Source organism: Mesoplodon bidens, assembly GCF_964165515.1.
Source record: "Mesoplodon bidens genome assembly, chromosome: 16".
NCBI classification, from domain to species: domain Eukaryota; kingdom Metazoa; phylum Chordata; class Mammalia; order Artiodactyla; family Ziphiidae; genus Mesoplodon; species Mesoplodon bidens.
This window is the reverse complement of record NC_138173.1, coordinates 33,047,906-33,075,018: the sequence shown is the minus strand read 5'-3', so window position 1 is coordinate 33,075,018 and position 27,113 is coordinate 33,047,906. Positions and strand designations below refer to the sequence as shown.

The 27,113-nt window shown below is 34.9% G+C and overlaps 1 protein-coding gene across 1 annotated transcript; it reads left to right on the top strand.

Moving 5' to 3' along the window:
- The first annotated feature begins 4,739 nt into the window (after positions 1-4,739).
- On the top strand, positions 4,740-22,337 carry CALB1 (calbindin 1). The gene is made up of 9 exons (XM_081258719.1): positions 4,740-4,809; positions 13,664-13,747; positions 13,860-13,916; positions 17,037-17,114; positions 19,834-19,889; positions 19,979-20,018; positions 20,148-20,201; positions 21,054-21,125; positions 21,473-22,337. Exons 1-9 carry the CDS (start codon positions 4,750-4,752, stop codon positions 21,584-21,586), a joined length of 615 nt encoding a protein of 204 aa, XP_081114845.1. The 5' UTR covers positions 4,740-4,749; the 3' UTR covers positions 21,587-22,337.
- The last annotated feature ends 4,776 nt before the right edge of the window (positions 22,338-27,113 follow it).

Below are 27,113 nucleotides of genomic sequence, written 5' to 3'. Positions count from 1 at the left end.
ACTGAGAACTGGGTGCCGGCTGTGGAGAGAGAACTCCGGAGGAACGCCAGAGCTTAGCAGCACCGAGGACAGCGCCTGGCAGCGCCTGCGCCCTGCTCTTCTTCCTCCAGCAGCCCAGGATTTCTTCTTTACACACACACACACACACACACACACACACACCCTGAGGTTCTCAGCCCACTTTCGCCCTGACATACTCACACACACATATTCCACGCAGACACACACTCCGCTATACAATGGCAGAATCCCACCTGCAATCATCCCTGATCACAGCCTCACAGTTTTTCGAGATCTGGCTTCATTTCGACGCTGACGGTGATTATCTTCTCTCTTTTGAAGAACCTTGTCCCTGCCCTTTCCCTCCCTCTCCCCTCCCTCGAGGCTCCCGATCTGATTATCCCTCATTTCTTTTCTTTACTTCTTCCCGCACCTCCCTAATCTTATCTCTCCATTTGGCGGCCAACCATTGACTTTAAAGTTTATGTATTGTTTCTATGTTATCCCCAAACCGTAAACTTTTATTCTCCAAGAATGGCACTCATAAAAAGGGGTGGGGGGGATTGAGGAACCCTGCCCCGCAAAGTTTCTACTGCTACACTCAGCATCCTAACTATCCTCCTTCGCCTTAGTGAGTCTAAATGTTGACACGCTGGGAGGGGAGCACTGCTGTGCCTGTATCCTTTGCGGGTTAATGAATATCGAGGCAAGAGAGAACCTCTCCGGTGGCCAGAAAGATAGCTGTTGTGGAAATTGAATGGGGAAGAAACTCAGAATGAGATGTCTGACACCTGGGTACCTCTTTGTCTTTACAGGAAGTGGTTACCTGGAAGGAAAAGAGCTTCAGAACTTGATTCAGGAGCTCCAGCAAGCGCGGAAGAAGGCTGGATTGGTAGGTTGAAGTTTGCAAAGGAGTAAAAGGACCTTCGCCTTTAAATGAATAGATATTCTAGCATTCTCATAAAGAGCCAGCGAAATCAAACGGTTTCCAGGAATGTAAACATTTATTTACTGAGAAGGGGAGAAAGAGCGCCTTTCCAAATTGTGGAGGGAGAGGGAGAGGGAGAGGGGGAAGGGGAAGGGGGAGAGAAAGGAGAGGGAGAGAGAGAGAGAGAGAGAAATTCCTTAAAGGGAAAAAACCTTACAATATGAAACCAGAGCTTTTAAAACATAGATTCTATACTTGTACTTTCTTTAATAGTGCTTAAAAGGAAAGTGTGGGTGAGATCTTTTATCAGATCACCACCTCTTCGATTGAGTTCAGTTAGGTAATTTTTAACTTCTCTTTAACAGCCTGTAAGGGGGTAGAAATACATTTCTGCCCCTTTGGTGGTCAGGAAACAAATCTGCAGATTATGGATCTCTTATTCTATTGCCAATTATTATTCTTGTAATGTTGATGTGGTTGGAGTGATGAGAAAATGTCCTGTCTTGACCTTCCTCTCTGGGGGAAAATTGTACAACTTTGCAACATAACAATGAGCAAGGAATTTAGCAAAAAGGGGATTCATTTCTGTTGAGAAGGAGAAAACCAAAAGTTAGAGATGTAAAAAGTAATTTTAAGAACTTCACATATTTTAAACAAGGAAAGTGATACTCTAATGAGAAGCAATTAGTGGTGTTTTGAAAATAAGCTATATTTGTAATTTAAGCCATTAGTTAATTAAACAAATGACAATTTTTATTAATTATGAATGACTTCCTTTAGGCATAAATTAACCTGTTAAGAAGAGATATTGTCAGCATAAAAATAAAATATGCCCAGCTTTAAAACATAGATGAGATGATTACATAGAGGAAAATAAGTTAAGAATCTTACTAATCTATTGGGGTTTATGTAAGACTGCATTGCAGAAGGCAATGTTGGATTTGGGCTAGAGAGATGTTACCAATCTTTCGTCTTTTTGACTATCGTTAGAGATTTTACATTATAGACTATACATATATATATATATATATATATATATATATCTTTAGAGGAAAATATAGTGGTGTGTGAATCCTTTAGCAGATCACCACGTCTAGCATTGAGTTATATATATAATAGTCCACATATATTATATATATATCTGTACATACAATTTACTAACAGTTCCCTTTTTGTTCTATCTAAATTAAAAATTGTGTGATACACATCTCTGTACAACAAATTCAAAAGAATCCCAGAGAACACTAAAATATATTACGAAGCATTAAAAAACTATCAATTGCTAAAATCCAATGATTTATATCAAATTGATTTAAAACCAGATAACACTCTGGGAATTGTTTTACCCAGATTTAATATTACATAAATTTGAAAGTATAATAGGATGAAATCAAATAAAATTGAAAATGTTTTATATACTTCTCCATTCCCTTCCCCCACCTTATACATTACCATGTAAATAAATTCATGCAATGCTATCATTATAGCTCTATGTATCTTTGACTAACAAAACATTTTCTTCCACATTTAAAAATATAAATATATAAAAATCTGGTTGGAAAATCTTACTTGACATAAAATTTCTCATTAAGACCTTGAAAGATGCTTCCAGCAGCTAAATGATTATATTTTAATTGTTCTGGAAGTAATTTTAATATTTATTTTCATTTAGAAATTCAGATATTTAGAAACTCTATACATGTTTTCAGATACTTCTTTTCCTCTTCCCATTTTAATATTTATACTTTTTGCAAACAGTGACTTCATGTTAGAATTTTAAAGATTTTAGATCTTAATTATTTTTTTCTACAGCCGAGATTCCAATTTTAGAATATTGGAAGCTGTAATTATTAGATTATTATACCAAATTTGAGCACAGGTACAGGATTATATCAAGTTGCTTAATACCTTGATTATTGAATATTTTGTGAATTATGTAATATAGGCTTTGAATAGTTAAAATCTAAATCAAGATATGGATTGAGAAGTTCATGTAGTAGACAAATATTTCACTACTGACCCCATTGTACTAAATCTACTTTTATATTTTTTCTTCTCTTTTTTTGGAACTTAAAGGTTGACCTTATAAACCCAGTTTATTTGCATTTCTAGCAATAGGATAACAGATTTTACTGTATTAATGAAAACGTTGTTTGGCTTATCATATTAATAATGTGAAATTTCAAAAATTTCAATAATATTTACTATAGGTGAATATAGCATTAATGAAATATAACAACCCAGTCTACTTTCAGAGCTACCATTTTTCACTAAACATAGTTTTTAAGTTTGCATTTCTTTTTTATAAAGCTTTAATTTGTTATTATTATTATCATTATCATTATGTTTTACACTGTTTAAAACATAAATTTGGACTAGAGGTATACACTGTTTTAAATTTACTTTACACTTTTTTGTTACTTTAAGGTATGTGTAAAGAACATAACTGAGAGTCACACTATTGCCACTTTCACTTTCTTACAATTGTTGCTGTAATAAAATAAATAAACTTTAATAAATACAAGTTGAAATTAATCCATATTGGAAGAGTTTTTAAAGTCTATATTAAATTGCTTAATTACTATTTATTACCTCAATTCTACTAAAGATATTTACTTTTAACCAAAGCAGGATTTTGTAACACTAGAAATAATAATATTCAGCCTCAATATAGCCGTCAAATTATATCCCTAGAGCAAATGTGTGTGATAGATAATATCACTATCTTGTTAGTTATGATAAAAACTGAGACCTTAATTTACTTTTCTAAGGACACAGAATAGGACACTCATAAAGGCTGACCTATTTTACATAGGCTTCAGTTAATTCAAGAGGGCTATTTTAAATGGGCTATGTTGAAGACCCAAGGGTATAAATCCAACTTCCTGAATACTAGTTCTATGTTCAGGTTACTAGTTTACAGTTCAGAGCTCTCTAATCTGGCAATATGTGAAGAGATTATGTAAGCAATAGAATACATTGAAAAAAATAAGTCAAATGAGATGAAAGCATTCACTTTGTCACTCTTAAACATGTCTTATGTACATAACAAAATGAGAGAGAGAACATCGTCTTGGGAAAAAAAATGGAAACAAGGAAACACTGGAAAACTGCTCCCTAAATTACTCTTGGAGTCAAAGATCTTAAGCATATACAGTCAGTGACCAAAATAAGGTCATCAGTATTGTCTGTCTCTAATGAAAGTGCAAATTGGTCAAGTTATTTTTTTTAATCTGACACATATTTTTCTGATTTTTAATTTGTAAGCAAAGAATGTTTCCAACTACTTCCGTGCTGGAAACATTCTTTGCTTACAAATGAGTTGCTCTTGAACATTCACATTATTTGCTTGTCTGAAAACACATATTTTTAACTTCCATGGATAAAACATGTTATAATAAAGAAAATGTTATAGGACAATTAGTGCAGCAATATAAAATAATCTTTCCTGAAGCAAGCAATGTTAAAGTACTTTCACAGTGATCATTATATTTAAATTCACTAAATGTTATGAACTGAATGATTCTGACTACATTCTCAAAGGATAACATATTCTGAAAACTAATAATAGAAGATAAATCATAGTGATTGATTCAGAAATAATAATAAGTCATTTGAAACCAGTAAAAACTGTGTATCACTTGTATTTTAATTTTCATGAAAATAGTTAATCGTATGCATAATTCTGAATGGCTCTAATTCCAGTTTTTCTTTGCAACAAGTTATTACACCATCACAAGCATACTGTTTGTTTGTTTGTTTGTTTGTTTTTTAAACTTCTTACCTGCTTTTTTTTATAATTTTAGGAGTTATCACCTGAGATGAAAACTTTTGTGGATCAGTATGGGCAAAAAGATGATGGAAAAATAGGAATTGTAGAGGTAAGAAACTTATGCATTATTCTCATATAGTTTTAATAAGTGAGATTTTTGGAGTTGTATTCAACTCAAACATGATACGGCAAGACCTGTTCCAAGAGGTTTATTTTACTTAAGTAACATATTATCTTTTGTTCAGAAATATAAAATCAAAAACTGCTCAGAAATGAAAGAAACCTAAGAATTTGCATAATCCAAAGCTGAAATTTAGTACATTATGAAACTAAGACCTGGAGAAGTGAAATGATTTGCCTTTGACTATGTTAACTGTTTGCTGGCACTGGTGCAATTAGAGGCTCAAGCCCCCAACTTCTAGATGAGTATTCATCCCATTACATTACCCAGATTCAGGTCAATAAAACACCAACCAAGTATATGGTTCGTTGGTATTTCTTATTGTTTAACAGTGTAGACTTTTCTGTTAGAATATAAAATAAAGTATTTGTAGTCCCTAAATGATATCATGGTAAAAAGCTGCATGCTGGTTTCTGAAATTCCATTTTAGATTAGCAGTTGGCCTTATAAAAACATAAGAACTTAGCTAAAGTCAGTGAATATTTTATGATGTGTTATAGGTACAGATTTCTTTTGAGTCATTAAGAGTTAAAACTCTTGGTGTCAAATCTTATCTTTTGACAATGACTTTTCCTATTGAGGACAACTTTTCTTTTGGTCTATGAATCAAGGAGACAAAACTTTGACTAGACATTAATTCTTCAGCATTCTCAGATTTGTGAAACAGCTGTTGCTTCCCTTACTTCTACTTTTATAAAATCTAGTGTCTCAGCTACTTTCTTTAACTCTGCAACCCATTAGAGAAGTTGAGTGAACAACTTTGTCCAGAAAAATTAATAAGGTCATATTTTAAAATATACCAAATATAGGCATAATTATGTTCTTTATATAATGTTCTTAATGTATTAGATTGTGAAGTATTCTGGCTGTGAGAAACATTTAGTCATAATTTAACTTTGATTCAGAGAACTAACCTGGTTTTCAAATAATTGATTTTATAGGACACCTGTGACGTCAATGTGAAATACACTTATTTTTAAACAGCTACCACAAATAGAGTTAAAGAAGAACATACTATTATTATCTTTGTAATTAAAATATTTCCCTGGAGTATACACTTTCCCCTTTGCCCATGTGTAACTCATTACTATATAAATAGATAAATTAATAGTAATGGGACTTATAGACTGACATAGAGGCCAACTAATCAAGATATGAATCATCAAGGATAAGAAAATAACTTTCAAATGAATATAAATGAGATGACATAAATCTAATTATTCAAAACTAGCAGAAATTCTAAAATCAGTGAAATTATAGATGTGGCTATTTCAGAGTTTGGCATACTTTATAATTCTAGCAGAGGAAAGACTGTCATCTTGTATTTAAAGTATTTCACCTTTAAGAACTCCAGTGGGCTCAGCTATTTATTTTAATTTCTTCAGTGATACTGGATTGTAACAGTAGCACAAAAAGCATGGATCTGATTCACATGGATTCTACATTTTTAAAAGGATCAGATGGATGAATCTGTTTTGAATCTATATTTTACTGTGTATGATATGGTATAATCATTTATGAAGCATTATTTGAGGTCTAATTTGGATGGGAGACTAGGATTCACTAGCAAATACATTTTCCTAGAGGTTTGATGCAAGAAATTTCCCCAGAAGTTTGAGAAAAGAAACTGTTATAGGAAAGAAAGGATTTCTGTATGAGGAAAGATAGAGAGAAATAGGTAACAGAAGTGGATGAAGAAGTTAGTGAAGACTGAAATGAAGACTTGAGGAACTTGTTATAGCAATAACAGTAAGAAAAAGAATTTTCATTTATTTCTGTACATTACACAATTTATAGAGTGTTTTCAAATATGTGATCTCATTTGATTCTCATTATAACAAAATAAAATAAATACAAATATAAAATGAACATCTAATTTATAGTTGAGGAAACCTGTGACTTCAATAGAATTTCAGCCATTTTCCTTTAAATTACTCAGCCTTTTTTTACAATTAATAATCCATACATTTTATGCATTAAAAGAAAATATTTTCGGGCTTCCCTGGTGGCGCAGTGGTTGAGAGTCCGCCTGCCGATGCAGGGGACACGGGTTCGTGCCCCGGTCTGGGAAGATCCCACATGCCGCGGAGCGGTTGGGCCTGTGAGCCATGGCCGTTGGGCCTGCGCATCCGGAGCCTGTGCTCCGCAACGGGAGAGGCCACAACAGTGAGAGGCCCGCATACAGCAAAAAAAAAAAAAAAGAAAATATTTTCAAGCTTCAGTTCATTGATTACTTATGGCAAGGCTTAAATTTAGCCTGGTTGAACAGGGATGCACAAAGTATAAAGAAGTTATTTGACCAAACCACTTGAAACATAACTTGGGAAGAACTTTCAGATCAGTGGAAGCAGAAAGAGTTTAAAGGGAGAGAAGTGAGACACATAAGAATTAATTAGAAAGTTTAAGTATTCCAGGACGGGGAACTTTTTGTCATATGGGACCTGTGGGAAAAGCTAGCCAAGATTTCTCATTTTAAGGATAAAGAAACTGAAGCCAGAAAGGTTGAATGATGTGTCCAAGATCCCACTGGCAGGGAGTGACAGAACATTTATACAGGCTTATGTCTGACTCTGATTCCAGAATTCTTTTCATTAATCTGAGTTATCAGCCAAGACAGAGAAGGAAGTGGGGAGGGTGAGAACTTGGAGAAGTGAGAATGAGAGAGTGGGAGAACAGGGAAGAGATTGCTGCTGTAGTTCATATGCATGTTGATTGTACTTAGCCTGGTTAAGTAGGAGGGACAAGAAAAATGAGAGGTTCTGAAAAAATCATTGTAAAAAAGGAATTGAAAACTACAGATTACATGTACAAAATGGAGAAAGGAAGAGTGGGGAATGCCTGAATTTGTAATGTGCTCTCTAGTGTCACCAGAAAGTTGTATTAAATAAACTTCATCCTTTCTGTTTTCCAACTTATATATCACTTGCTAAGAAATACTATATATAACAAGAAATACAAATACACAAATCTCAGCCAGCTATGAAGGAATGGAAAAACCCAGGTTCTCCAAAATATATAATAGTCTACTTACTCCCATCAACTCACATCAAGTACACCATCACTTTGGTGTTCAAAGGAAAAAGGGGTTAGGTTTGCTTGTTTTGCCCACTTAGCAGGTGTACACATGGGCTCATCAAAATCTAATCAAAGTAAACCAAATGGTATTTAAGTGGCAGTCTACTTTCCTGGTGGAAACAGGCCAAATTGACTTGGCTGTAATTGAAATGTGTCATTCAAAAGATCAGAAAATATAGTGGTTAATTTTCAAACTTCTGTTCTAATGAAGTTGACTGACACTTTCCAACTACATGCTTTTGCTACCTAGACATGTAAAAACATGTAAAAAGAGGGGTAAATGTACAGATATGCTTTCTTGTGAACTTTTCAATTTTATGTCTCCAAAGAGATTTTAAAATTCACACAAATACAGTTCGATAATAAAGAGATTGTTGATACAAACTCAAAACAGGAGCACTGAAATTCTGAGATAATTTAACAAATACTGTGACAGTCAAAATGTTCTAAATTTATTCAGACTAATAGCTCTATTGCAGAGAAGACTGATTAAAATAGTTAAAGAGAGAGACTGAATGATTTAACAGATAATAGAAATTTCTTCTCTGGTGCTCACATTAAGTATAGATATTTCCTTTAGCTGGATGTCAAATCTGCAAACTTTTCACCTGATCCCTTGGGAACTATGTGGGAAACTACCAACCTCTCCAGTCTATTGTGTCTCTTTGTCCAGGTCAGTGCACCCACTGGAAAAATAGATCTACAAGCTATTTTAATCCTAAAACTATAATAACCCCCCCAGGGAAGTAGACACTTCTCTAGACTTTCCTTCTTTTCAGCCATAGTGGGATTTGAGCATGTGAGTTTAACCATAGTAAGTGTAATTTTTTTTATAGCAGACTACTTTTCTACCTCAGAATTTGGGGAAATGGCTGACAATAAAGTCTGATTTAAAACTTCATTCTGGATAGATTTTTTTTTTTTTTTTTTTTTTTTTGCGGTACGTGGGCCTCTCACTGTTGTGGCCTCTCCCGTTGTGGAGCACAGGCTCCGGACACGCAGGCTCAGTGGCCATGGCTCACGGGCCTAGCCGCTCCGCGGCATGTGGGATCTTCCCTGACCAGGGCACGAACCTGTGTCCCCTGCATCGGCAGGCAGACTCTCAACCACTGCGCCACAAGGGAAGCCCCTGGATAGATTTTTAAAAACAGTTTATTAAGAAAATTTTTTGACTGAAGATTTTAATGGAGGGTGATGGTAAAAGGACAAGGTCTCAAAATCAAAAAAGTCAGACTGTCTGATTTCAAATGTGGCTCCAACTATAAGCTATGTGATAGCAGGCTGTTTATCTTCTCTGAGCCTCTGTTTCCTTGACTCTGAACAGGGGTGACATATGAGTATCAACATCAAATGTGATAATACATGTCAAACAAATAAAATAAAAATATTTCATTGGAAAATCTATACCATTTTTCTGAATGTCAATCTTTTTCCCATTTTTATAACTTGTCAAATTCAAATTATTAAATTCCACCAGTCTTTAACTTGTACAGAAAGATTATTTGCCTTTCAAATTTCCAGGTTTCCTGGACTCACTTCTCATTGGCTAGAAAAATATTTCTTTGGTTCCCAAACCAAAAAAGTGAATGTTTTACTAATATGTGTTGAAGGAAGCTAACATGCACCAAGATTGTCTTCAAAAGTTATGTCTCATGTGTGCTTTAAAAGATATAGCTCAGTCACTTATATTTCTAGTAAAGTTACTTCATGTGTACTCTCCCAGCACCTAGCATGTTGCTTTGAAATTGTCTGAAAAAAAACTTTTTTTGAAATTATCTGCCTCCCTGTAAAGTTCTTACTATCGGTGACTATGAATCTCCAGCATCCAGCACAGTGCCTAGTAGGTTCTGAATCATAGCCACATGAGCCAGAGCAAGGGATTTCAACCTACTCCAAAACACAGGCAAGGGCTCCATTTTATGCCTAGAAATAGAAGACAGATGGTAAAGATCCCTGTCATGGAACAGGTTGAGTTCCTTGGGGAGCATATCTGAGTTGAAGAAAAGCAATGAGGAAGTTTATTAGGAAGTGCTCTTGGGATTAATACCTGTGGAAGGTAAATGAAAATAACAGGGCTGGGCAGAGGGAGGCTTTGGGCTGTGATATAGTCTCAACTTCAGTTGACCCTACAGTGAATTCTAAACTGGGATGACCCTTCAGAGATGTCCCAAGTTTTCAGTGAGAGGGCTAGGTTTTATATCCCCATATGCATCAGTCATAGAATTCAGCTTCCTTGGGGAACATAGCTCTCTTCAGCCCAGGTAATCTCCCAAAGAGACCTGGCAGTTGAGACCATAGCAACACTCCTAGCACCTAAAGAGAGCTCTGGCTGTCATATCACAGTGACCACCCCAACCCCTATCTGCAACTCAGTAATAAGTTATTTGAATTATCTCCAAAGGAACCTTATTTCCATTTATTGGAAGCCTATGCTGACCCAAGATAGTCAATTGCCTTCATTCATTGGTTGAGTAAAATATTTACTGAAATTTTTGCAGGTGCCAGGCAAAGAAACAGTAATTAAGACACAGACCCTTTCCTCAAGCTGTATATAGACTGATAGGGAAGACAGGCAAGTAGAAATGTTTGCTTCCCCACTCTCAGTGAAAAGCAACAAGCGACAAGCTTCATAAATGAAGCTTTGAGAGATTTTCCTGTGGCAGCCACAGTTATCTGCCTGCCACTTATTCCCTTGCTTTTCTCTGCTCTCTTCTCCAACCCATAATAAAGTTTTGAGAGTTTATGAAAAAGCAGGTAGGTAGCCCAAGAACTAAGAAATCACCAATAATCTTGGAACAGGTAGTACTGGATACTACTATGGACAACGGTGACTTAGCAAAACAGAGACAAAAGCAGCCCTACTTAACAGCTTCTATAAAAGACCTCAGGTATTTTGTAGATATGGTCTTAAAGTCAACTGCTGGAGAGTTACTGCACCAGCTCTAAAACTTGAATATTAATTCATATGCACTGTGAAACACACCTTGAAAAAGATGGTTTGGGGAATTCCCTAGCCATCCAGTGGCTAGGATTAGGCACTTTCACTGACAAGGACCCGGATTCAATCCCTGGTCTGGGAACTAAGATCCCACAAACCACATGATGTGGCCAAAAAACCCCCACCAAAAACAAAAGAAAAAACACACAAAAGATGATTTCTTTCTTTCTTTTTTTTTTTTTTTTTTTTTCGGTACGTAGGTCTCTCACTGTTGTGGCCTCTCCCGTTGCGGAGCACAGGCTCCGGACGCGTAGGCTCAGAGGTCATGGCTCATGGGCCCAGCCACTCCGCGGCATATGGGATCTTCCCGGACCGGGGCACGAACCCGTGTCCCCTGCATCGGCAGGCGGACTCTCAACAACTGCACCACCAGGGAAGCCCCCAAAAAGACTTCTTAATGTTCACTAATAGCCACATCCTATCCACACATATTCACTGCTTCTTTCTTAGTGACTAGTTGTCTTATTACAATGTTTTATGTGTTTAGACTCACTTCTAATGTCTGTAAAATAGGACAGCACTGTATTCAGTTTAACATTAACAGTTCAGTCAAATTAAAAGATTGACTATTTTGCATGTAGATAGAATATGTATTTTCTTATAATTAAACCAACTAGGACCAAAATGACATGGGCAAAGAGATATATATTTATACTACATGAAGAGCAATTTTACCATCTCTTTATTTGACATTCTAGAGACCACTGAACTTTATGAAAGTTATATGAAGTTTAATTTTTGAAACAAAGATGGTTAAAATTTCCCTAATTTTACATGTGGTCATTGCTTACTAGCTCATTCTTTTATTTTTCCTGTTTTTATATATTTGGTGGATTTTGGTAAATAGAATTTTTTAAGAAAAATTATTATTTTTGTTCAAAACAACACACAATAATTGGGAAAATCCAAGCAATATAGAAAATTGCAATGAAGATGGAAAAAAATGCTCACTACAAATCATATTAAGTAGGTATTTTTAATGAAGTAAAATTATCAACCAATTCCAAACATTTATGTCAGGCACCTAACATTGAGCACCACACTGAGTATTCAGAGGATGAAGACAAAGAATAGTCTTTGCCCTCCTGAAGTGGATGGTCTATGGGGAGGTCCACCCAAAACTTACAAAGTGGTATCTGACAATTTACATACCAATAAATAGAGAGTTGGCTTTGGCTATTTCCTGTTTCCTAAATAAATGCTTGCATTAATGCACAACCAAACTAGTGACCTTTGTTTCAAAATAAATAAGAAAATGTTTTCTGAGTCATACTAAACATCCTAATAAGATGTCTGGCCCTGTCTCTTAGTTTCATCCCATTATTAGTGCCTATAAACTGAATGATTCTAAACTGAGATATTATTTCAAAGATCTAAAAACAAGATAAGTTAAAGGACATATTATACAGGCATAAAGAAGCTGAGATTACTTGCCTATAAGGTAGAATGATCCATTTTATATTAAATTTTATATTTTTTAATGGACCTAAAAGGACAACATTTTTTTGAAGTGTGAGAGTCTCCTATAATTTGGTAGAACTTTCGGTGTTTATGCTGACCTTAAGGTTAATCTAGACTGCAGATTCTTGGTCTAAAATCCAGAGATGAGGCTTCATGCCCGTACTTCAGGGGATTCATCAGCTTCTGGAAATTAGATGAAATATAGTGTTGTAGGTTCACTCTTTAACGGTGAAGATGTAGTGATTCTAACAGATTCTCAAAGTCATTTTGAACCCAATACATTTAAGAGACACTGGTTTCTATTTCAAGTCCTTATTTTAGTGATGAGAGTGCTAAGTTCCAGAAATGGCTGAGGGAGTTGCTGGGGACCACAGCTAATTAGCAGCTGAGCCAGGAATAGAACCCATACCTTCAGTGAGGCCATCAATCCAGCTCCCTCCCTCCCTGCACACAATAGATAGATTATATTCATCTTAAAATGGGATCTGGAGTCCTTCTTTCCTAAAAAAAAAAAGAAGAAGAGCATTGAAGTTACAAAATGAGATCTAAGGAGAAATATCATAAGGTCACTAAATGGAAATCATCGAATAGAATTCAAGCCCTGAACTCAAGCAGCAGACGTTCTTTTAGCAGAAACCAAAAATTTGAGAACTGATATTCCCTATTACTGGTCAATTTCCACTGTTCATTGTGAATTGTCCTTTCCATCTCTCTTTCCACTGTCTTACAATTGTCTTGAGTTTCCCTTCCTTTGCATCTCTTAATAAGCTTTCTCCTTAGACTTAAGAATGCATTTTTTCCTTCTATCTTTTCCACTGCATTCATATTTCTCATAGTTTCTTTTATTCTACATGAAATGTATGGCCCCATGTGTGCCATTCTGTGTGCCCTGAGAAGAATAAGACCAGATCTGTGGCACAGAAAAGATGAAGGGGTCAAGCCACCAGGATGAGTCTCCTTCTATGTCTAGCAGATGAGAATTGGTCAAATAATCCCTATCTGAGCTTCCTAAGCATCCTTGCTGTGGTCATCTCCCAGACCAGAGAACCAGTCACTCAAGGACACCCAAGCACTGGAAAACACAATGGCACTTTGTAGGGGCAAAGTATCAGAAAGGAAAAATCGATTATAATGTTTTTCCTTTCCTAGTTTTCTAGGTAATAAAACTATGTTAGGAAAACCTAAGAGCAGGAAATGTGAGAGACTTGTTTTCAAACTCCTTACAACAACTTTTAAAATCTTTTCTAGTTGGCTCATGTATTACCCACAGAAGAGAACTTCCTGCTGCTCTTCCGATGCCAGCAGCTGAAGTCCTGTGAGGAGTTCATGAAGGTATAAGAAAGCTCTGTCACTGAGTGATGTTTTCAGAAAACTAATTAAAATAGGAAAATGGTTGCCTTTTTTTTTAATATATTTGGTTTTCCTTATCCAAAATAATTTACAGACATGGAGAAAATATGATACTGATCACAGTGGCTTCATAGAAACTGAGGAGCTTAAGGTAAGCAAGTAAAAACATGTAAGTTTTTTCCTGTCAAATATAATTATAAACTTTGTAGCTTTTTAAAAAACCTCCCACAAAAGAAACTAATGTTAAGCAATGGCACATTTTCACCCACTCTTCCAATTGTTAATAAAGAACCAGATCAAAAAAGAGACTTCAAGTACTTCTTGAAATTCTCTTCAGCAATGTAAAATTAGCATTCTCTGTGGTATATACAAATTGTTATATGAGGTAGCTGATAGATAGATAGATAGATAGATAGATAAATTATATACTAAGCCAAATAGGTTGGTTATTTTCATTAAAATTTGACATTTTATTTTATAAATGAAACAGCTATATAAATAGATTTCTCTTTCAAGATAAACAATTATTGGACACCTACTGTATGCCAGGTGCTTTACACACATTTAATCTTCACGTGAGTTCTTTGAGATTAGTCTTAACCCAGTGAGGAAAAATTTAAGAGATGTTAATTGATGTACTGAAGGCTACACAGAAATAAGACATAGAACTGTGATCTCTAAACTCGTCTGTTCCAAGACCCGTAGCTTACTGCCTCTCAGTAACAGCAATAAAAACAAAGTCCTAATATAATCAAACTTCCGAAAAACTGCAACTTTGAAAATGAATTTATCAATTCATATCTCACAGATGTATATAAGAGCTGGTGGGGGAGGAAGAAGATATGAAGGAAAAGGCAAAGAGGTCTGAAATCAAGTCTTACCTCTGGACAAATCTCTATATCATTCTGCCTGATTTTTTTCATCTTTTATGTGGGGGTAATAATACCTTCCTTTCAGCTTTATTGTGAAGATCAAGTAAGATGTTGCACATGGAAGATTTTGTGAAATACAGGCACAGTATAAATTATATTATTCATGAACTCAATAATTTACTAGCCTTCAGAAATATAGAAGCATCTTTCTGTCATTTCTTTAAATTCACCTCAATACTTCTCAGTCTGGAAGACACTATTTTCTCTATCTTCATGGTATAGAGTAACTAAAAGGGAAGCAGATTAATAATTATTGAGCACCTACTATGTGACAGGCATAGTACTAGATGCCTAAAATATATTTTAACATTTAATCTTCACAGAAAAGTTACAAGGGAGGTATTATAATTCCCATTATACAAACAGAGAAACTGAAATTCAGAGAGATTAGATAATTTTTAAAGAGTACACAGCTGCCTGGGAAAAGAACCTGGTTTTGGACACAGAATATCTGATAATGATAATAATGTTTTTTTCCCCACAAGGACAAACATTTTCAAGCTTCAGTCATCAAGAGCTACATCTTCTGCTATTATGTAGGGAAACATGAATAACAAACACAGTTTCCTGGTCATAGTTTAACATGGTTTGAGTTACATATATTTGTACCACTGCAAAATTGCTAAAACATATTTAACTAAAAACACTTACAGGGACTTCCGTGGCCCTCCAGTGGTTAAGACTTCATGCTTCCACTGCAGGGGGCATGGGTTCAATCCCTGGTAGGGGAAATAAGATCCCACATGCCTTGTGGCATGGCTGAAAAAAATATTTTTTTAAAATTTCTTAAAAAAATTTTTAAGAAAGGAAAATAATAGTAATAACACCTTAAAAAATAAAAACACTTAGAAATGTAAGCATTTTTCATGTGAAATCACCAAAAACAATGTCTTTCACAAATATGCAACTCAGCAACCCACAAGGTTACCCACAAGGTGACAGTTAAACTATTGTGTTTTTATTCTATTGGACCAAAGAAAATTCTTTTAAAAATCATTTCAAGTTCATAATGAAACTTTAGCTCATTTCCAATACTGGCCTTCTTTATTCTAAATTTTATTCTCAGAAGAGATTCTAAATAGAAGTACTCCTCTCTGGGGAATTTTGACGATAAGTTGGCATTCTTTTTTAATGGATCTTTCAAGAAAGCTAATTTTAAGTTCCGTAATAGAGTAAAACATTGCTTGCTCTCAGACACGACTTTGAATCTCAGCATCCCGAGGTTTCTCCCAGGCTATTTTTGTGACCACCATTTTAGTCTCTGATGAGGATTTTTAACCCAATTAGTCTCTGACAAAAGCCTCATATGGTTCAAAAGTAAAATTCATCCCCCAACAGATAACTTTGAGTTTTCCATGCTTTACTTTGATTTTGAAGTGGAATGTTTGAAGTGAAATTAAATTTATCAAACCAAGAAAAAGCTCTCCTTCCTTGAAAATAATGAAGTTAAATCAGCCCAGCAGAGCTAGAAAATCTGGGAGGGAGATAAACAACTACAAAACTGAAGAAATCCTATCCTTCAATAATGTCTGAACATAATATCTGCTCGGTTTTCCATAATTGCATTAATTCATTTTCTGAACAAATAAAGAAGTTGCAAATCAACAGCACTAGACAAAATGAAAGACTTTATATTAAGTACTTACACTGTCATTTATATGGCAAGTTTTTATAAAGCTTTAATTTATTTCTCTGGTAAAAAAATTTAAATTCACTCCTAAACTTCAACTGTCAAATTAATAATCATCTTTTTTCATCCTTCCCACATTAATCTCTACTTTGATGTGATTCATATATCCTTCAAAGATTAGGTAACATCTGCAGCCAACTGTTTTAGTTTGAACAGTCAGCTGAAACATTGTAACCAAGGTGGTTTGTACCGTATCAAGCCTAAAAGCCCTCTGGTGAAATGTACTTCATATTGGCTATAAACTGATGTGGAAATACAGTTTGTGAGGGCAGAAAATGCACTTGAAATTAAGGGTAGGTCTCCACCTTCTTTACTGATAATACCATTAGGTAGAAATGCCTCCATTGGGCTGGCTGGTTTTACAAGTTTTTACTCTGATTCCTACATGGTGCACAATCCAGATACTTCTTTAATTGAAATCATAAAAGCATAGCATAGCATAGCACAGACTGTGACAGATAAGTTTTCAGTCAAAGAGAACTGCTGGAACGCCAAGAGTACCTCCCTTCTAAGCTCCTCCCGTTACCCGGTTCTACCCTCAAAAAGAGACTTCCTTTGTATTCCTGGGGTGTTCCATTTCAAGGCAGGCTGAAATGAAAGCAGATTGTTTGTTATTGATGAAATTTATCTGACTTTTTTGTCTTAACAGAACTTTCTAAAGGACCTGCTGGAAAAAGCAAACAAGACTGTTGATGATAAAAAACTAGCTGAGTATACAGACCTAATGGTAAGACTGATCTTGAAAAGACTACAGCCAAGAGCCTATGAAATATTACTGTATTCTGGCTAATTCCCAAGTCTACACAGGATGAAATAAACAAGCCATGGTGTGGGCATCACATGCACATAGGTATCATTTCACTGCAAAAGTGAAATACCTAGGGATGCTTATACCTTGTAAGGCTGAATGCTACAAGTGTATTGTAAGGCTGGTTTTAAGGCTCAGCATATGAGCATTCCCTTTCTTGTGGAGGTAGGCAATTTTCATCTATCAAAATATCACTTGTTTTTCTTACAAGCCAGTGTAATTATATCACATATATATGTAAGTTACATTATAGATATATAAATTATATCACCAAAACCTCACTTATTATAGAGATTCTGAATCCATTTTTATCATGTCTTAGGAAATCATTGATTTTGTTAGAGTTTAGAGAAAACTTCTGGCTACCTTATTCATTCAGTGACTAAAAATGGATATTTCCTCCTTCTTTCCTTTGATTCTTGTTATTTTGGAATATTGTCTTGGTGCTTTTGGTGAGGAAATCCAAATATACCCTGAGCTTGATGCTATGGTAAATAGTATAACCAAGAACTATTTTAGAATACTGCTAATAGAGTGAAGAAAATTGCTTTACACATAAGCACAATGTTTGAAGAATGAATGAACAAATAAATTTATAAATATCCAGATAAAATAATACAATGCCCATGAAGTTAATTAACTTCCAAGTGAGTAAAGTTTGTTCATTTTGATTCACAGCATTAGGACTATGAGGAAAAAGCCTTTGCCAAACTGATTAAGCCATGGCCCAGTATTTTGGCAACATTATTATAATTGTTTAATTTTTGAAATTCAGACAGTTTTAAATTATCCAGATCAGTACATATATTTATACACACTTTAAGTACTATAAATGTACAGTGAATTCTTACCTCATTGATATAAATAAATAACTTGTAAAACATAAGTGCCTATTATAAAAATTATGTTATTTTAGACCAATAAAGGAGTTAGAATTTTTTCCTGAGAAATAATTTTATAAAAAGTTTGATCAGGGCTTCCCTGGTGGCGCAGTGGTTGAGAGTCCGCCTGCCGATGCAGGGGACGCGGGTTCGTGCCCCAGTCCGGGAAGATCCCACATGCCGCGGAGCAGCTGGGCCCGTGAGTCGTGGCTGCTGAGCCTGCGCGTCCGGAGCCTGTGCTCCGCAACGGGAGAGGCCACAACAGTGAGAGGCTCACGTACCGCAAAAAAAAAAAAAAAAAAAAAAAAAAAAAAGTTTGATCATATTTGATGTAACTGAGGTTTACTTGCAGTCTGTCAGCCTACTTTTATGTGGGGAAAAAAAAAACACTAGAACTTTATTATTGCCCTATTCATTATACAGTGATATTTATTATAAAGTGGGACTAATCTTTAGTTTCAGAGCAATCAAAAAAGTTTTCACTGTAAGGAAGTGCCCTCTTTCATTCCTCATTACATTGCCACTTACCACATCACTAACATACACGTGTTACAATGGGCAGATCTACACTCTGAATAACTTTTGGGAAATGGACAATAACCTACATTTATCAATTTTCTGTTTTGTGCCAGTCTTAAATGATGTCTACTTAAAGACTCCTTTCCAAGTAGAAATTTGAAGCAGCCTTTTTAAAACCACTCAAATGGGAGTTTTCCCCCTGTTGAATTGGCCTGGCCTATCTGGTTAAATGTCATAAACAAGCTCAAATCCAGGAAGTAGATTAATCAAGAACTAATTAAAATTTAAATATATTTGTAGGGAAATATTTCCCTGTGGACACTAAACTGTGTGATCTGGTGTCCAGTATCTTGGTAGACACTGTGAAAATTTAGAACTTTTATAGTCAATGGACTATAAAATGTTACATCAGTATCAGATCCTGAAAAAATCTACCTCCTACAAAGGATTGTTAGAACATCTCAAACCACAGAATGCCCTTCTTTTTTTCCCTAAAGAGACCTCACCAAACCTATATACTTTATGATCACATTCCTTTCTTTAAAAACAAAAATAATGCCACTTTTTCACATATTTTATATATTTTATTTTATATGTAGTCCTTCTATATAAAATATTAGAACAGTAGTTGCAACTTTCTAAAAGGTGAATGCTTCCCAAATACGGGTACGAATGTGTTTATACCTGGCTATGTCTTGGTATATGATGTATACCTAAGTGCAATGAGGAGGTAAGGAGCTTTATTGAGTACCTAGTACCCAAGGCAAAATAAAACAATTCAAACTTACTCAAAAATTTATTCTCTGAGGATTTATTCATATTATCTGCTTATTCTGATTGTACTCTTTGATGCTGTAAAAGAGAGAAACAAATTAAATATTAATTTTCATACTATTATTTGGAAAGTTTCAGGATGTGCTATGTACTGCCAAACACCATCTCTCCCACATCTTGATACATATAAACATATATTTGCAAGAAAAATAAATGATTATGTTCCAGAAGCCTAGCCTAAGATCACTATTACTCTGACTATTCTATATTGTTCTGATAAATTTGGCAATTGACACAGGTCACAGAATAGAAATTTTGCACTGGAAGTTTAATAAATGCTAGTTTCTAGAATTCTGCTGTCTATATAGGTAATTGATAACTCAAACTGCTTTATTTTGAATTTCCTTCTCCTCAATGCAATAAATAATTCTTCAATGGCTACAGTAATGCATTCTGTCTTTCAGCTGAAATTGTTTGATTCAAATAATGATGGGAAACTAGAATTAACTGAGATGGCCAGGTGAGTTTACGAACTATGCAAATATTATTATAAAAAGCTGATCCTTGTCAAAAATCTAATGTATTAATATAATGTTTTTCTCTCAAAAGGTTACTGCCAGTGCAGGAGAATTTTCTTCTTAAATTTCAGGTATTTCTCCTTTTCTCTACCATAAATAATATTTTTCTCGAAAGGTTAGAATGTGGGATATTTGCCAAGGGAAACACAATGGAATATAATAGTTGTATTTTAATCTTTTCTCTCTTCTCTATCATTTAGGGAGTCAAAATGTGTGGGAAAGAGTTCAATAAAGCTTTTGAGTTATATGATCAGGTAAAAAAAATTCTTATCTATAATTTGATTCTTTAGAAAAATTTGGAAAATGCTCAGGAAGGGTTAACCTCAAACTCAAGGTCATATTAAAAGAAACATGAGCTATTAAAATTACTCAGCCAATTTATTCTTGTCATAGGAAATTAGTTATGTTATATCCCAAATTAGACAAATTTGATTCAAATCCCATGCAACAATTTATCTCCTGTGAGGCTTTGAATAAGATACCAAAATCCTCTGATCCTCAGTTTCCTCATTTGTAACCAAGAGATAATAATACTCACTTTGCAGGGTAGAATGAGGATTAAGCTAGATGAAAATATCCAGCAGAATCCTCCCATTAAGTATATGGTAAGATCATGTGTGTGAGGAAAGGTTGTGTATGATGTCACTAGTTAACATGTTTTGTTTCTTCTAATTTCTCTACTCCTGGACCAAATCAGTGCTCTGCGGGCTCTAGTACAGCCTTTCCACTGCCTGATGTGACATCAAGCCAGTAATATAGCTTCCCCAAGCCTATATGTCCTCACTCATATGAAAATATTTGTGATTAATTACTTACTTCAACAGGAGGTGGTGATATTGTTAACATAAAGTGAAATATTAAATGTGAAATCACTTTGAAAATTTCAAAGTATATTACAAATATATGATGCTGAATGAGAGGGAATTCATATCTATTTTGGAACTTTGGAACAGTTAAAAATTTGAGGGTCTGACCTAAGAGGTTAGAATATCTGCCAAGTTTGCAGTAGGAAGATTTTCTGAGGATTTCAATTATTTCCAATTTACTACATTCTCCATTATTATGGATGAGTTTGCTTATATACTGTTTTATTACTCCTCCCTTAGGATGGCAATGGATACATAGATGAAAATGAACTGGATGCTTTACTGAAGGATCTATGTGAGAAGAATAAACAGGTAATCTAGTTACCTTGCCACACTTACTTCTTAAGCAGACTTGATGGATCCATCTAGAAGCAACCTCACATCCATTTTGGAGAATCTACTTTAAAAATTTATAGAGGAGCAGAAGTAGATTTCAGTTCTTAACCTGATTTGGTACTGGCCTGAATCAGTGTTTAACTGTGATAAATAGATTTCAAAAACAACCTTGTGATTTATCCACATTTGTATAAGAATTTAATCCAGCTCTTTTCTTGATGGATTGATGTAACAAGCAGTTTAGTCTCACATTTTATCACTTGACAGTGGTTAATTCACTTCCATGTTTAACTGGATTATAATACATTCTATGTTCTATATAGGATCTGGATATTAATAATATTCCAACGTACAAGAAAAGCATAATGGCTTTATCGGATGGAGGGAAGCTGTACCGAACGGATCTTGCTCTTATTCTCTCTGCTGGGGACAACTAGAGTTGATGCCCATGACCACTTACTAGCGGTACATTGTATCTAAAAAATAACTGTGCCCTATAAGGGAATAGGCTGTATTTTGTTTTGTATCTGTAAATTTAGCTGCATATAGATAATTATCCAGGATGTGTGGCACACTCTTTTCAGTTTGTTTCTATGCTTTTTGTAATGTACATTTTTTGTACATTTGAAAAGGAGAATGTCTATGCTTAGGCCAGTCAACACACCCAATTAAAAAATAATCTAACATATTCTTGCTTCCATAAATATAGTTGGACAAGATTTCCCTAAAAATTCCACCAGGATTAATCTCTAAAATCCTAGTCTCTGATATGTAAATGCATATTTGTCACTGAATAGAAGAATTATATATAACAAGCCAAGCATTCTTATTTCAGACAATTGTAAATCTGCCCCACAAAGTAGTTCTAAGCTGTGTTTCCAATTAGAAGAAATGTGCTTTTGCATCTAAAATACCAAAATATCAATAAATAGTTAGTTAACTGTGGCTCTATGAGGTTAACAGTCTCACTAGGCAAGATTTAATCAATTAATCAACAACACACCTATTGCTTGAATCCACACCAATCTATTGGTTCAAGTTGATTTGATGACAAGAAAAGGCAGCACCAGACGATGCATAAATCTGTCTTATTCTACATTTGTATTTCCAACGAGTCTACTGTCAGAGTATGACCTTAACCCATTTTCTAAACTGTTTTCATGTGCTGCAGACAATAATTATTCTAGTAAACTGCTGTTTTTATGTCATAGTCTATGTACTATCTGATTAAATTATATATATCAGGTATCCTGGTGTTTAGTTTGCATTCTTCCTGGATTTCCTTTTTATGTAGAACTGTTCATTTCCACCAAGGGTAACTGCTGCCTCTGAAAATATTTTCTTTTCTAGCTACAACAAATCTTTTTTACTACATAATTGAATTTTAATTTAAAATTCATAGCACCCTGATTGTTGAATGTTATATCATCAATAATTTTGTGTATTCTGTGAATTCTATATTTCATGTTGAGATCAGCATTCAAAATAGTTCTATTTCTATCTGCGAATAGTTTCCAATGAGTTAAAAAGAACATCTCAAGAGAAATGCTAATGCAATCATTTATCTTATTTAGCAAGGGTGGCTCTAAAACATTCTTTTGACCCACATCCAAGTCACAGTTTCATATATTTGTAGCTAGAATATACTATACTGGTTATAGTTGACATGATATGGTTGGCGATTTCTCATTTTTTGATGTGAAGCAGGGAACTATGAGAGATGTGTCTCTTTTTTTTTTTTTTTTTTTTTTGTGGTACGCGGGCCTCTCACTGTTGTGGCGTCTCCCGTTGTGGAGCACAGGCTCCGGACGTGCAGGCTCAGCGGCCATGACTCAGGGGCCTAGTCACTCCGTGGTGGGATCTTCCCGGACCAGGGCACGAACCCATGTCCCCTGCATTGGCAGGCGGACTCTCAACCACTGCGCCACCAAGGAAGCCCCAGATGTGTCTCTTTGAAATTTATAAAGTTACTGCCAAAGAGTTAATGGTTCTGGGTCACTTTGAATATCCCCATTCTATAAATTCTGCACTGGTTTTCTCAATTCATATAAATAACAAAAAGTGAGGTATCTCTTTCCCCCAAGAATGAACAGAAAAGAGATTGCCAAAAAATAAAATTTCTCATATGATGGCAGTAGTAGACTGGCTTTGCTTCTAGTGTGTAAATGGAAGCACTGACCTTAGGCTGAATTTAACTACTAAGAATAAATAAAAAGGAAAATAACTCTAATAATCTTGTATATTTGTTTTCTTCCTCAAAAAGTCAGTAAATACATAGCCCATGATCAATTCAGGGGAAGTGTAGGTTACTGAAATTATTACAGCCTAGGAAATCTAAATAAATGTAAACCTGCCTGACTCAGTGCATTATTGGATGCCTCATTGAATTAATATGTGTCTCTGGCATTAAGATTTACAAAGAAATCTCAAAAAATCCAAATATTTGTAGCTCTTTGCCCAACAGACATAATCAAATATTTCTGTATGAAAGACGTTCTCCAGAGGAATAGGAAGAATATATAGAATTTTCCTACATTTCATCTGTAGGAAAACAACTATCCATTACAAAGTATACACCATAACTAGACCAGGTTTTGTACTCTTACAATAATAGCATGGAAAAAGAAAGAAAAGCAACAAGAAAAAAATCTGATGAGTATATCTGAGGGAACTTCCTAGAGTGCTCACAGTAATAATGTCCACGAATCCAGCACCTGGCCTATCATGGTGGACTTTAACTCCCGAGTACTACCAGGAAAAGAAATTCTCATAACTCAGCTAAATCAGTCACAATTACATATAAGTGACAGGCCAGCCCCCTGGAGCAGAGAACAGAATGAAGAATGGAAGATGAATCTGAAAAGGCAAATGTAAGATAGCTCATATAATGCCTACCTCATATCACAAAATTCATTCCAAGTATATTATTATTAAACATAAATGGGAAGTATATGCAGACAACAAGAGAGTATCTCTAATACCTCATGCATGGAAAATTCCTTAACCAATTATGAAAAAACAGATTGAGAAATTGGACTCTATTAAAATTAAGAACTCTGTTCCCAAAAATATACTATTAAGGGAGTAAATTTGATTGTAGTTTGAAAAACCAAACATCAGAGTGTGAGAAGATATTTATGTTGGCTCACAACGTTGAGAGTTCCCCAGGTGAAATCTGAAACTGGTCCCGGTACATGGAGGACAAAGAGAGACCTAAGAAAGAGTCAGACCACTCCAGATTGGTAGGTGGCAGGTTTAATAAGCAAGGAAACCTATGTACAAGGTTTGGCTTGGGTGCAAAATGAGTAGATCTCTACACCTGCCCACCAGAATCTTAAAGTTTCTAGAGCCTTTAAACTGGGTTCAGTCACGAGTTCAATCCAGATGGTCTCAACAGCACCTTACTCACTCAAGGCTACTTCCTTGAAATAGCTCTGGCTGTGGGAACGGTGGCTCAATCTACATTCCAGAATGAGGGAGGGAGTGAGGAGCCTAGATTCAGCTCTTGAGTCGACCTGCAGTCACGTCCTCTCGATGACCTCCTCCAACAATTTGTAACACTGACAAAGGTACATATCCAAAATATATAAACATTATTCCTAAAAATAATGTTTATATATAACACAACAGAAAATATATAAGAAAGTTGAATGGGCATTTCACAAATAAAAGCATATCTAAATATCCAAAATAAAAACTAATCAACTTTATTAGTAATCAAGAGAAATACAAATTAAAATAAATGAAATACTACCATGCACTCATCAGAGAGGCTAAAGTTAAAGAGATTTTTGAATGCTAAGTATTGATGAGGATGTGGCACAATGGAAATTTTTACACACTGCTTGATGGGAGGTTGTGAAGACTTTGAAAAACTATTTGGTGGTATCTACTAAATTTGAACATATGCACACTTCACAATCCCACAATTTCACTTCTATGTTTTATCTTCACCAAAAAAAAAAAAAAAGGCTCATAGCAGCATTATATTTGACATAGCCCAAACTAGAAACAACCCAACGTCCACCAATAGCAGAACAAATAAATTGTGGTATATTCATACAGTGGAATGTTATGTAACAATGAAAATGCATAAGCAATTGCTACACAGATAAAAGCCAGCAATAGAAGAATACATGTTGTGTAAGTCTACTTATATAAACTTCAAAAGCAGCTTAGCTTAGAGATTACAAGTCAAGATAGTGGTTAGTTTTAGGGAGAGAAAGGGAGTAATGATGGGAGACATAAGCGAGACTTCTGGATTCCTGGTGATATTTTGTTTCTTACCTAGTTAGCGGTTATAAAAGCATATTTACTTTGTGAAAATTCACGATTTGAGTACTTTTAGAAATCATAGGTCACTTAAAAGTTTTTAAAAATTAATGGTGTGCAAATAGGGATATAGGGAAGCCTCTCTGAAGAAGCCAGCCATATAAAGATAAGGAAAAATACATTCATAGGACAAATAAGCAGCCAGTGCAAAGACCCTAGGTTGAACAATCCTAAGGAACAGAAAGAAAGCTGCTGTGACAGAGCCTGTGTGAGGGGAGAGTGTGTATAAGGTAGAGCAGGCAAGATCACCTATGCTAGTGTTAAGGGGCTGAGATTTTATACTAAGCGCCATTTTTCTGTCTCCAAACCCAAGGATTATTTTACTGTACAGTTGAGAAATGTAAGACCTTAGAAGAAAATTAAAGGGATTGAGGTTGAGAATGAATTTATGAAAGTCTAATAAATATTTTTATGTTCAATTACAACAAAATAAAATTGATCAAGAACACCTCCCACCCCAAAATTAATGGGCTTTTTTTCTTTGAAGAAGGATTTTGCAATAGAACTATATCTCATAAAGACCCTATTATTGTCTCTTGGTTTAAATTATGATCCCAAGAAACTGGTCCAGTTGAGCAGGAGACATGAGCTTGACTAATTATATGACCCTGGCCAAGTCACAACTTCCTTGACCCTCAGTTCCTTTAACTATAAAATGAAGGGGTTGAGAGTACTATCTTCTACGACTTTTCCAGCTCTAAAATTCTATTTTTCAAAGTCACTTAAATTCTCACTGCTTTAGTTTTCCACAAGAACAAAGTAACAATAGCTGTTACTCCTTACCTGAAACATTTCCTGGGGATGTCTTCATACGTTAATGCTAAGATGAGTGATACTGTTACCAATAATCCTCACTTTAATTTTCTGAGTATTAACTCTTCTGTTAACTCATTAGAAGCAGAACTCGTAGAGAAGTTACTAAGTAGTGTGACAAAGTAATAATTCTTACGGTAAAACACTGATATGGTTACAGCCCAAAGGTGTTGTGTCATAAAATATAGTGACTATCCATCAATAATGTTTGTTTCTCTTTCAGACTTCCTAAGAAATTTTTCTTAGGAAGAAATTTCAGTCAAATAATATTACCATGATCTCTTTTCTGGTCCTCCCTGCCATGCTTGCAAGCTTTGCTTCTTAATTCATCATTTGTAATAATATACAATAATGAAGCAAACTCTAAGAGATGATCAACGGAAGAAAAATTTGTATACAAACTCAGACAAGACAAAATTTTTATGATACCCCATTAAGAAGTAAAAAGACAAACATTAAGTATAGAAAAGTATTATCACTAATGATTAAATGTTTGAAGGAGCTATCAATTTTTACTTATGAAATTGGCAAATAGTTTGAAAGTGAAATTACCCCATGTTGGTAGGTATTTGTTGAAATTGGCACTAGCACACATAGCTCAGGGTTTTTTAAACCCATACAAATCTCAGGAATAGCAATTTGGAAATGTGTATCAAGGGTCTTTAAAAGCTTCATCACAGTTTTATATACTATACCAAAAAATTTTTTTAACTAATTCTAAGAATAAAAAATCAAAGTATGATACATATAAACAATGAAATATAAAAAAATATTTTATTTATGAGAAACAGGATCTGACATCATATAATCTCAACTGTT